Source organism: Acomys minous, assembly GCF_964271855.1.
Source record: "Acomys minous genome assembly, chromosome: 15".
Classification (NCBI taxonomy): Eukaryota; Metazoa; Chordata; class Mammalia; order Rodentia; family Muridae; genus Acomys; species Acomys minous.
The window spans coordinates 91,353,583-91,366,475 of NC_140497.1; the positions used below are offsets into that span (position 1 = coordinate 91,353,583).

General features: G+C 38.6%; 1 protein-coding gene across 1 annotated transcript; it reads left to right on the plus strand.

Moving 5' to 3' along the window:
- Positions 1 to 11,581: 11,581 nt before the first annotated feature.
- Positions 11,582 to 12,520, plus strand: LOC311585484 (olfactory receptor 6C3-like; the record flags this gene model as incomplete). Its single annotated transcript, XM_084760704.1, has 1 exon — positions 11,582 to 12,520. One exon carries the CDS (start codon positions 11,582 to 11,584, stop codon positions 12,518 to 12,520), a length of 939 nt encoding a protein of 312 aa, XP_084616830.1.
- Between the last annotated feature and the right edge of the window lie 373 nt (positions 12,521 to 12,893).

Consider the following 12,893-nt stretch of genomic DNA (forward strand, 5'->3'; position numbering starts at 1 on the left):
CTACAGCTTACACATGATACATAAAAACCGTAATGCATGAAGTTAAGTCAAACCTAAGTGGAGATCTAATAAATCCACATTTCTTATTTAAAGCTTGTTATATGAATTACTTAGGTTTGAGAAATTTTAATTAGTTAAGAAAAATAGAGAAAATACGTAAATTACATAATTAGTTGCTGCTTTTATTATAGTGGTGACAATTTCAGACTTTGTTCTATAATTGTATCAATATGCTTATAAGTATTGCTTAAAAATCATTGAAAGACTTCTAGGTAAAATGGCATTTAGAAACCTCATCCATTTGGCTTGGTGAGAGAAAGCAGTCAGGGCGATTGATACACAGCAGTTCTTATTCCTGAAAGTAATGGTGGTTATAAATGAATTTATCAGTTCCAGCTGAGATTCTTTTTTGAGACAAGAGATGCAAGGGACTGAGGAGAACTGCTACTTAGTATCGGCCTGAAAGTGTTAACTAAGGATTTTGGGGAAGAGCTCAGGGGCTGCCCCTCCTGGAAGGGTTGGGTGGCTCTGGCTCTGCTCCCAGAAGTCTTGGCAGTAACTCCTCGTGAACTTCTTGATAAAGTGAAACAGTTATTGGTTCAAGGTGAGGGAAGGCTTATAGTTATTTTCTTTTTTGTTCATGAAATTTTCTCCCTTGACTGACTCCCAGAACGTGTTTAGTCTAATAGGTATGAGAACCAAGTTTGTTATTGGTAATATTAATGAATAACTAATGTTAGGCGCCAAGCCAGAATAAGCTACTTTAGAATAGTATAAAAGCTGTGCTTAAGAAATAAACCGTTGCTATTTGCCACCGGAGCAATAGTCCGCCTGTTTCTTAAGGCTACTTGCCACCAGAGCAGTAGTCTGCCTGTTCAAGGCTACTTGCCATTAGAGCAGTAGTCCGCCTGTACTCAAGACGTTTGTGGAGCTGGTCTCTGTCAAGGGACTGTGGACAGTGCCCAGCTGACACCAGTGGCTTGGTGTAGGTTAGAAAAAAACTACAGGAAATCCTTCCCTTAATAGCTGGATGGCCAACTGGATACATAATTGGTGGGGACACCTGGGAGTTAAAGACTTTGAAGCAGGACACAGTTTGTTAATGTCAGTAGGAACTGCATGACATTGACTTTTACCCTTTCCTCTCCATCCACACAAACGCTGGGAGAGGAGCTAGAGCAGAGTTTGGAGCCCCATCGACCAATGGACAGATAGAAAGGGGATTGATATGTGAACCGAGAGGCAGTGGCCAGCTCTTCTCATAAGGCTGATGGGTGAGGCTGGCAGGAATATGTGCAGAGGGGCTCCTGCCTTTGCCCCCACAACAACCCCATAGTTGAGGGGTTATGCAGAGCCCCAAGCTGGGACTTTGCCCTCAAAGTTCCATCCTACCTTTCTGGAATATCGTTTAAGAAACAATAATCAGGGCATGCTGACCATTGCTTGGAAATTGATTTATTTTTGCTATTGTAGGTTATACAGAACTGTTTTTATTTCTTTGTTAGATTGTTTTCATGCTCTGTTGATTTTTAAAGGTTCTATTGATTGTAAAAAATGAGAAAATCATGATGTAATCTGTAATGAAAAAAACCTGAATTTCATTTTAAATACAGTACTGGGGTTGGCCCAAGGAGTAACAGACAAGGAAAAAGGAGAGGAAAAATAAGGTTCTCCTGGGATGGAAGACTTTTCAGTTTTTGAACGGCAATTTGTGCCTGGTTCTCAGCACTTTTCTCCTCTGTTCCTCAACCTCTCCTCAATGACTAGTTTCCTTTAGCTGGTTGTTAACCAATGGTTGATTTACCTTAACAAGCAGTTTACCACCTGCTCAATTCTCCCTACTGCGGAACCACCAATACTCTCTCTTCTCTGGTTCCTGGAGATGATATGCAAAAGATAGGTCATTTCTTAGCAAAGAAACAGAGAAACATCTGAGTTAAATGTTACAACATCACATGGACCTACCAGTCATTTATAGAACATTTCAGTAAACCACTTCAGAATGGACATTATATTCAGCAGCCTGTGGAACATACACAGATTTATAGAAACTGAACAGCACTATTAAACATGAGTTATCCATCATAAAAATTAGAAAGGAAATATAAAAATCTATAAAATGAAATAAAAATAAAACCACAATATGCTATGTCTTTGGTATACAATAAAAAGCCATAATAAAGAAAGAAAACAAAAAAGAAAGAAACCAATATCTATAGGTAACTATATTAAAAACAATCAGTAAGATCTCAAATAACTTAATGATGCATCTTAGGGTCTCAGAGAAACAAGAACAAACCAAAGACAAACCAGTAGATGTAACTAAATAATCAACATGAGGGCATAAATTGATGAAATACAAACAAACAAAGCAACAATAACAAGGTGAATAATTGATATGACAGAAGTTGACTCTTTGAAAAGGTAAATAAGATTAAAAAAAACATTAACGAGGCTAATGAAGGAAGGATAGACAAGACTCTAACTAACGAAAATAGGTACAAAAAGGAAGCATTACAACAGACAGCAGTAAATTTGGAAAAATCATTAGGACATACTTTCTTTTTTTTTCTTTTTTTTTCTTTTTTTTTATTATTAATTTATTCTTGTTACATCTCAATGGTTATCCCCTCGCTTGTATCCTCCCGTTCTTCCCTCCCTCCCATTTTCCCCTTACTCCCCTCCCCTATGACTGTTCCTGAGGGGGATTACCTCCCCCTCTATATGTTCATAGGGTATCAAGTCTCCTCTTGGTAACCTGCTGTCCTTCCTCTGAGTGCCATCACAGGGGTCCCGCTCAAACTAAGGCACCAGCCAAGGACAATACAGGCGGTAAACCTTAAACCCCTACCCAGATCTAGCCAATGGACGAAACACTCTCCACAGTAGAGTGGAGAGTGGGATATTACTTTCTCACATACTCTGGTGCCTCACCTTTGACCATGTCCCCTGGAGGGGGAGACCTGAGGACATACTTTAAAAACTTATATTTGATTTCCTGGCCCACAACTCTGCTGGCTTTCCTGAAGGCCTGCCTATACCAGGAAACCCAGGTATGTCTCCTTTGTAATAATATTATGTCTCCATAATAATATTAGTCCAGTAATAAACACTTGGTAGGCCACACTTCTAAATTAGCCACAGCACCCCCTTCACAAGCCACTGTTCACCACTCCCGTGAAAGCACACCCAACAGTGGAAAACTGTACCCCATACCATATGCTCCCTTTTCTGCCCCATAACTCTGCCTGTATTCCTGGAGGCCTATCAGCATCAGAGATGAGGTAAAACCTTGTCCCAAGCCCTTGCCCATCACATTACCCTAAAAGACAGCCATCAGTCTTAAACTACAGCACACCCCATGGCCTCCATTTACCGGCCCACAACCTGGTCTGCTCTCTGTGAGGAGTGCCTGTAAAAGGGACCCCAGGCCACATTGGCACTAGGGACCCCAGAGTCCTCACAGGCCAGAGAAACCAGAAGGGAGAACCCTACTGGACACAAAGACTAGTTCATCACCAGAACCCCAGGCCAGTAGAAAAAGAGGAAAGAGAAACCAATGTGGGAAAACATCCAAAGCCATCCATCCAACAAAGATAAACTCAGAAATCAGCATCTAAACCTATAACAACTGCAAAATTCAGATGCCTAAAGGCCAACATAAAAATACAATCAAGAACAGCCAGGGCAGTGTGGCACCACCAAAGCCCACCTACAACAAGCCCTGGATATCTTAACACAGCTGAAGCACAAGAAAATAACTTTAAACTCGTTCTTGTGATGACGAGAAACCTTTAAATAGGAAATGAATACATTCCATAAAGAAATGTAGAAAAATACAAACAAGTGAAGAAAATGAACAAAACTATCCAAGCCCTGAATGTGGAAATAGAAGCAATAAAGAAAACACAAACTTTGGGAACTGTGGAGATGGAAAACCCAGGTTAGAGAAAAGGGCCTACAGGCACTAGCATCACCAACAGAATACAAAAGTTGGAAGACAGAATCATAGAAGATGTGATTGAAGTAATCAATGTACTGGTCAAAGATAATAAATGTTAAATCCAAAAAAAATTCCTGACACAAAACATCCAGGAAATCTGAGACACTATGACATGACCAAACCTAAGAATAATCATAGTAGAAGGAGGAGATTCTCAGCTCAAAGGTCCAGAGATATTTTTTCAACCACATCATAGAAGAAAATTTCCCAAACCTAAAGGAAAAGTTGCCTATAAACATACAAGAAGCTTACAGAACATGAAATAGATTGGATGAGAAAAGAAAGTCCTCTTGCCACATAATAATCAAAACACTAAATGTGCAGAATAAAGAAAGAATATTAAACGCTTCAAGAGAAAAAGGCTACATAACATATAAAGGCTGACCTTCAGAATTACCTATCAGACTTATCTGGCTTCTCAACAGAGACTCAAAGCCAGAAGGTCCTGGGCAGGTGTCAGCCCAGACTACTATAACCAGAGACCACAGATGTCAGCCCAGACTACTATAACCAGAGACCACAGATGTCATCCCAGACTATTATAACCAGCAAAACTTTCAGTCACCATAGACAGAGAAAATAAGATATTCCATGACAAAACCAAACTTAAACAATATATATGAATAAACCCAGCCCTATAGAAGATACTAGAAGGAAAACTCCAACACTACGAGCTTAACTACATGCAAGAAAACACAGGAAGTAGATAATTCCAAGAAGGAGTACGAGCACGTATGCATGTGTGCTCATGCACACACACACACACAAACACACACACACACAAACACACACACACATACACACACACACACACACACACACACACACACACACACAGCCACCACCATCACCAAAATAATAAGATCTAACAACCATTGGTCATTAATATCACTCAACATCAATGGACTCATTTCTCTGATAGAAAGACACAGGCTAACAGAGTGGATGTGAAAACAGGATCCATCATTCTGCAGCATACAAGAAACACACCTCAACAACAAAGATAGACATTATTTCAGAGTAAAGGGCTGAAAAAAGATTTTCCAAGCAAATGGACCCTTGGAACAAGCTGGAGTAGCCATTCTGGTATCTAAGAATATAGACTTTCAACCAAAATTAATCAAAAGAGTTGGGGAAGAACACTTCATACTCATCAAAGGAAAATTATTACTGAAAGATGCATTTTAGTTCTTGTTATTTTATTGATTTTTCTGCTTGCTATTTTACTTACTGGCCTAATGTTTGTTTGTTTTTTAAATTTATTTTCTATTGTATCTTGGGTAGATTTATCTTCCTTTTCACTCTGCAATCAGCATACATTTCTTAGCTTGTTTTTATTGTGGACATTTTTTATTATTTAATTCATTTATTCAGATTACATCTCAATTGTTATCCCTTCCCTTGTATCCTCCTGTTTCTCCCTCCGTCCTGCTTTTACCCTATTCCCCTTGCCTCTGTCTGTGACAGAGGGGGACCCCCTCCCCCACTATATGGTCATAGGCTATGAAGTCTCATCCTGGTAGCCTGCTTATCCTTTCTCTGAGTGCCACCAGGCTTCCCCACCATGGAGAAGTGGTCAAATATGGGGCACCAGAGTTCATGTCCAAGTCAGTCCTCACTCTCCACTCAACTGTGGAGAATGTCCTGACCATTGCCTAGTAGGTCTGAGAAGGGATTCGACATTTACTACTTGTATTGTCCTTGGTTGGTGCAGGAGTTTGAGCAGAACCCCTAGGCCCAGATCCACCCATCATGATGTTCTTCTTGTAGGTTTCTAGGACCCTCTGGGTCCTTCTATTTCCCCATTCTCCACTACTTCTCTCACCTAGAGTCCCAATAGGATGTCCTTACTACTATCCCTATCTCCTGGTAAGTGAAGACTTTCATGGGACATGCCTCTTGGGCTAGTGTATTATGGACATTTTTTATTTTTCCACAGGAAAATTTTCCATTTTTTTCATTTATAGAAATATGGTTGACAATTCTGGTCTCTCAGAAGTTGAATACAACTTTCCCTGTCCATCTAATTTTTAGAGTTCCCACTGGAAAATCAGCTATTACTCTGATGGGTTTCCATTTGTGTGTGATTTGGTCTTTCTTGTAGCTTTAATAAGCTTTCTCTGTCCTGTATGTGTTTTGTTTTCTTTTTCTGTTTCTGTGACAAAATACCTTTGACAAGATCAACTTAAGGAAGAGTTTGTTTAGCTCACAGTTTCAGCTTCACACAGTTGGGGGCTATAGAGCTTTATGGCAATGAATTCACAGTGGCAGGAACTTGAAATAGATCATGTTGGCTTCAAGGCCAAGTTGTAGAGTGCTGGTTTGCTAGTGCTCAGTTAACTGTCTACATTTTATACAGCCCAGGGTACCAGCCTTGGAAATGGATGCCACCTACAGTATGCATAGCATCCTAACTGAGTTAAAATAAACCTCTACCAAAACACCGGGAGGCCTGTTTCCTAGGTGATTCTAGACTCTGCCAAGTTATAAGTGACGGTAACCTTCAGGGGTTACTTTGACTGTGATCTGATTTGGGGAGATCTTTCTCTCATCCTGTCTGTTTCGTATTCTGCATATCTCTTGTACCTTCTGAGGCATCTATTCCCACATACTTGGAAAAAATTTTTCTACATTTTATTGAAAATATTTTAGATATCCTTGACACATAAAAGATCTTCTATGTCCATAATTTATACATTGGTGTTTTCAGAGCCTCCCAAAGATCTTGTATGTCCCGTTCATGTGTTTAAAAATTTATCATTTTCTCTGGCTGAATAATCTAATTTTTCTTCCTGTTTTTAAGCCTTGGTGTTCTGTTCTGCACATGGTCTATTTTGTTGTTCAAGCTTTCCCCCATGCTTCTCATTTGGTTTATTAAAATTTTCATTCCAAACTCCATTTCAGATTGACTTTTCTTTAGCATTTCTACGTATTTTTCTTAATTTTAATTGTATATCCCGAATTGAACTCTTTATTTCATTAGCTTCTTATTTATGTTGTCTTGGAATTCCTACAGGACTTTATTCCTATGTTCTTTAAATTAAATAAGTTAATTCACATTTACTTTGAATTCTTTGAACAAATTCATGATTGTCTTCTGAATATTTTGAGCAGAGTTTTTCATAAAAGCTGTTCTGATTGTGGACCATTACTATTTTAAAAAAGGATGTATATTGTTTGGTCATTGATGTTGCTTATTGAAAGCTAGGACTTGCGCATCTGTGTTTTAGAGCTTTTTGACCTACCTTCAGTGAATGTGTTTGAGGCTATGCCTTGGGTTACCTTAGCTTAGTAGAGTCAGAATTTGTTAGGTGAAATTTTTGAGATCAGCCATGGGGAACGATAAGATCTGACTTGGGTATTCCTGACTTGGCTAGCTGATTCATGCACATAAGTCACACGAGTCACAACAGGATCCATAAACTGTGTGGTAGAGGCCTGAGGTACAGTCTCTGAGCTCTGACAGGTGTCTTCATATGTGACTCTTCCAGGTTGTGTCAGGTCCCTTCTGGTGAATGAGGGCCTTGAATATTCCAGTTTCCCTTGCATTAGGTTTCCACACTACCTCTCAAATTTCCCTCAAATCTAGCTCTCTTTTCCTGCATTTCTCCCTTAACTACATCTCCCTCTGATGTGGTCCTCCTATTCCCACCTGATGTGGTCCTCCTATTCCCACCACCCCCTGATGTGGTCCTCCTATTCCCATCACCCCCTGATGTGGTCCTCCTATTCCCGTCACCCCCTGATGTGGTCCTCCTATTCCCACCACCCCCTGATGTGGTCCTCCTATTCCCATCACCCCCTGATGTGGTCCTCCTATTCCGACCTGATGTGGTCCTCCTATTCCCACCACCCCCTGATGTGGTCCTCCTATTCCCACCTGATGTGGTCCTCCTATTCCCACCTGATGTGGTCCTCCTATTCCCACCTGATGTGGTCCTCCTATTCCCACCTGATGTGGTCCTCCTATTCCCGTCACCCCCTGATGTGGTCCTCCTATTCCCATCACCCCCTGATGTGGTCCTCCTATTCCCGTCACCCCCTGATGTGGTCCTCCTATTCCCGTCACCCCCTGATGTGGTCCTCCTATTCCCATCACCTTCCTCAGATCACCTGTAAAATCTATTCTACTTCATTCCTAGGAGATGCATGTGTTCCCCCTTAGTCTCTTCTTCTACGCCTAACCTCCATGTCTCTGTGGATTGCAGCTTGGTTATCATTTATGTAACAACTAATATCCACGTATAAGCAAATACATACCATATTTATCTTTTTGGGTCTGGGAAGGATTTTTTTTTCTAGTTCTATCCATATGACTACAAATTTCATGATGTCTTTTTTTAAAAAAACAGCTGAGTAATACTATGTAAATGTACCACGTTTTCTTTACCAGTTCTTCTGTTGAAGGACATGTAGGTTGTTTCCAACTTCTGACTATTATGAGTAGAACATTATGGATGTGGTTGAGCAAGTGTTCTTGTGGCAGGATGAATTTAGGTATATGCCCAAGAATAGTATAGCTAGATCTTGAGGCAGATCTAGATCTTTCTTTCTGAGGAGCCACCATACTGGTTTCTATAGTGGCTGTATAGGTTTACACTCTTCCCAGAAATGCAATCCTAATGTCAAAGGGCGTTTAAATGATTTTAAGTTACTTACACTGTTTTTGTGCTGGCAGAGATTTACTATTGAATGAAATGTGGACCCAACCCTAATCTTAACCAACAATAAAATTAATAAATTATATACACATCTCATTGGCTATCCCATGTAATTGTTATAAAAGGATGGTTTTTTTCCCCTAGACAACGTGATGAAAATTGACATTTATTACTCAGTGTTAATGGAAAAAAAGAGCCAAGAAATCTGTAGGACATTTTGTGTAGTAAAATCTTATAATGTCTGTATTTTATTTGTAGACTGTATAAAATATAATAAAGTATGTAACAAAGAATTCAATGTCTGAATGTGTGATTGTGTTTGTCTAAGACACACATACACACAATGTTGTATACAATAGGACATCTTCTTTAGACTAATGAAAAGATCTGAAGGAAATGCATGGCTGTTAGGGTAGGATAAAGATAGTTCTCAGTATACGGTCTTGGCTTGGCATCTTATATTGTGGCACACATATTAATTTTGAAATTAAAGAGTAGAAAACAAGAACAAGATACAATCCTAACTTTTAAAGGTTAATTAAAGTAATGCTTTTTAAGTTACCTAATTCAGATCTGTGTTGGCAAAATTTACTAATTATGATATCTATAAGTGTGTCAAAGAAGAGCCCATTGTAGGACAGTTTAGTCCTGGGCTTAACTAATCCCAAATGAATTGAGAATAAATTATCTCCTGAGCATAGCCTGAGTCCATACACTTATTAGGAAAATTGCTTGACCAAAGGGAAGCCAAGTTGGATGTAATCAGTTGATCGGTACACTTTTTTCTCTGTCTCTCTATATTGTTTGATTTTCAAGAAAGATGAGCCACAACATCACTACATACATGTCCTGAACTTCTGCTTGCATCCTTTTTGACTTTAGTTGAGTGTATCAGGGATTTATACACTGGCCAGAGAAGGTAAAATTGTATCCATGTTTGTACAGTTTTTAACTTTATTTTATCCAGAGATCTTCAAACTGTTTCACCATGTAGTGTGTCGTAAAACAGTATCACTTGTTTCATTTTCTTAAAGAATTCCAAAGATGACAACACTATGATTTACAGCACAATCAGTTTTGTGAAATGATAAAAGAGATTAAAGATAAATTTATTTTCATTTATAAGTGAGGCTGTTATCAACCTTACAAACAATTCAGCACTTACTTTTTATTTTTGCTTGTGAGCCTAGCCTTTAACAGCTGAGCCATATCTCCAGCCCCAGCATGTACTTTTTAACATGGCAGGCTTCAGGGCAATAAACAGAATCAAGAGTGACATGAAACACTTTCTGAAGAAATATGTTTTATTTCGTATTTTAAGTGGTAGAATTTAAGTGGCATAGCTGACCACTGTAGGGTCTTATATATGAATGGCATTACAATATGTACTTAACAGTGTGTTTCATATTTGTGAACAAATGCATTTTCATCCATCATTGTAAAGTTTAATTTACTGGAAGAATTCAAGGGCCCCATATTATCACTCAAATATATTTATAATTTTACATTTAAGTATATTTTAACTTTTATAATTTTACATTTAAGTATATTTTAACTATCACGTAAACCACATAACAGTTATCTGTCAGTTTTGATGACATATTGATGAAAAAGATATGTATATTTCTAAAGAGAAAAAAATGCTGAGACTCGGAAGACTAAAGCAGGAAAAGTGAATAATGCCCATTATCAGCCTTAGTACTCACCGCTTGCTGAAGAGCTCAGCATAGAAAAAGTACAACAGATGTGATGATAACTTGTATCACAGACTCTAATGTGCCTGCTAAGTATCAGGAGAGAATAGGAAGATAGAAATCATATAGGTTATGGTGTAGAACTCTGTGGGTTGATAGAGTAAATCCTACTGATAATTTTATTCATTCTGATAATTCTTTGAGAAGGAAGGCACTGATGTACTTTGAGATAAAAAACTTAGTATTAATTCCTATTGTCCTCAAGAAAATTTAGATATAAAATCAGGAAGTAAACTTAATAAAAAGAAAATATTAAAATAGTACAAGTGCCTCCAAGTTCATAGAAAATAGTTACTGATTCCTGGCTCTGTTTAAGTATTTTCCCTGGTCCATGTTTTAATTGTCAAAAATCTGGAATTTATTTATTTATTTTTGTTTGTCTTTGTAGCCCTGGCTATCTTAGAAATAGCTCTGTAGACTGGCCTTCAACTAATAGAGATTGGCTGGCTTCTGCCTCCTGAGTGTTGTGATTAAAGGCATGTGCCACCACCACCCAGCTTTATTCATTTTTATAATAAAAGAAAATCTAGTCTTGTGTTCCCTTGGCCATTTAAAAAGAACACACATTAAGATTGAAAATGACAGGACAGCATTTAGGTTTAGCAAGTAGGATTGGGTGGCCAGTTTCTACCAACAAACTATAGAATTTTGGAAACAGTATTAGAAATGAATGTAAATGTTACATAATCAGTCCTGAAAGCATACAATATGTGCAACCAGAAAACAATGTTTCATTGGAAATGAAGATACTATTAAAATATTGTTACCCATGTAAGATGGGGAAATGGGAATCGGGGAAGGGGGCATCAGGGTGGGATTGGGAGGAGAGGAGGTAGGGGTCTGTGATCAGTTTGTAAAGTGATTAAATAAATAAATTAAAAAAGAAAAATATTGTTACACAAATCTATAGTTCAAAGGTACCCTGCACATATAGAAACTGTGACTGTATGCAGAGTTTTTGTATATAAGTGTTGCAGAGGGTTTTATACATCCATTTAAAAATATTTTTCCTTTTTAACAAGTTGTTTTCTGTTTAACAGGAATGAGCAGACATTGTTTCATTTCATTGTCTATAGTCATATCAATATTTAAACTTTACTTTTTTACATTAATTTTACACTTTGATTATTTTAATCAGTAGATTCTATGGACAGCAAATCAGCATGAGAAACCACTCTGTGACTACTGAGTTTGTGCTCTTGGGCATATCAGACGATCCAGAACTTCAGGTTGTGATCTTCATATTTTTATCCATTGCTTACATACTAAGTATCTGTGGAAACCTAAGCATCATCATCCTCACTTTGCTAGACTCTCAGTTAAAGACTCCTATGTACTTTTTCCTCAGGAATTTCTCCTTCCTAGAAATTATATTCACCAGTGTTTCCATCCCCAGATTTTTGGGGTCAATAATTACTAAAGTTAAGACCATTCCCTATAATAACTGTTTGGCTCAGCTATTTTTCTTCATCTCCATGGGAGTGTCTGAGTTCTTTCTTCTAACCGCTATGTCTTATGATCGCTATGTGGCCATCTGCAAGCCACTGCACTACACCATCATCATGAACCAGAGAGTTTGCACCCTTCTCGTCCTCACCTCGTGGCTGGGAGGGTTTCTGACCATTTTCCCCTTGCTTATGTTATTCCTCAAGTTAGATTTCTGTGCTTCGAATGTCATTGATCACTTCTGCTGTGACTACTTCCCCATTTTACAACTGTCCTGCTCAGACACATGGTTTTTAGAGACAATTGGCTTTTACTTCGCTTTTGTCACTCTGCTGTTCACACTGGCACTGGTGATTGTGTCTTACATCTGCATCATCAGCACCATTCTGAGGTTCCCATCTGCCAGCCAGAGGAAAAAGGCCTTCTCCACCTGTTCCTCTCACATGATTGTCATCTCCATCTCTTACGGAAGCTGCATTTTCATGTATGTCAAGCCTTCTGCAAATGAAAGGGCATCACTGACCAAAGGAGTGGCTGTTCTCAATACTTCAATTGCTCCCATGTTGAACCCATTTATATACACACTGAGAAATCAGCAAGTAAAACAAGCCCTCAAAGATTTGATTAACAAAGTAACGCTTTATAGAAACAAATGAAAGTACTCACTAACATGAATATCATTGTATCTATTCAAAAAGGGATGAATGAGACTTTAATTACATTATGAGCACCTTGGTTTCAGCTTTAAAAAATATTCTGTGTGTGTGGGTGTTTTTCCTGCATGTATACCTGTGTATTTATGTGTAGCCATTGCAAGCCTGGTACCCACTGAGGCCTGCAAAGGGTGTTAGGTGTCCTGGAAGTAGAGTTAGTGGTGGCTGTGAGCCATCATGTGGGTGCCAAGAACCGCATCCGTGTCCATCAGTGTCCTCAGAAAGAACTGCAAGCACTTTCAGTCTCTGAGCCATCTCTCTAATTCCTCAACTTTCCTTTTAATTTCAAAGTAGCTAAATTATGTTTTGCAATAAA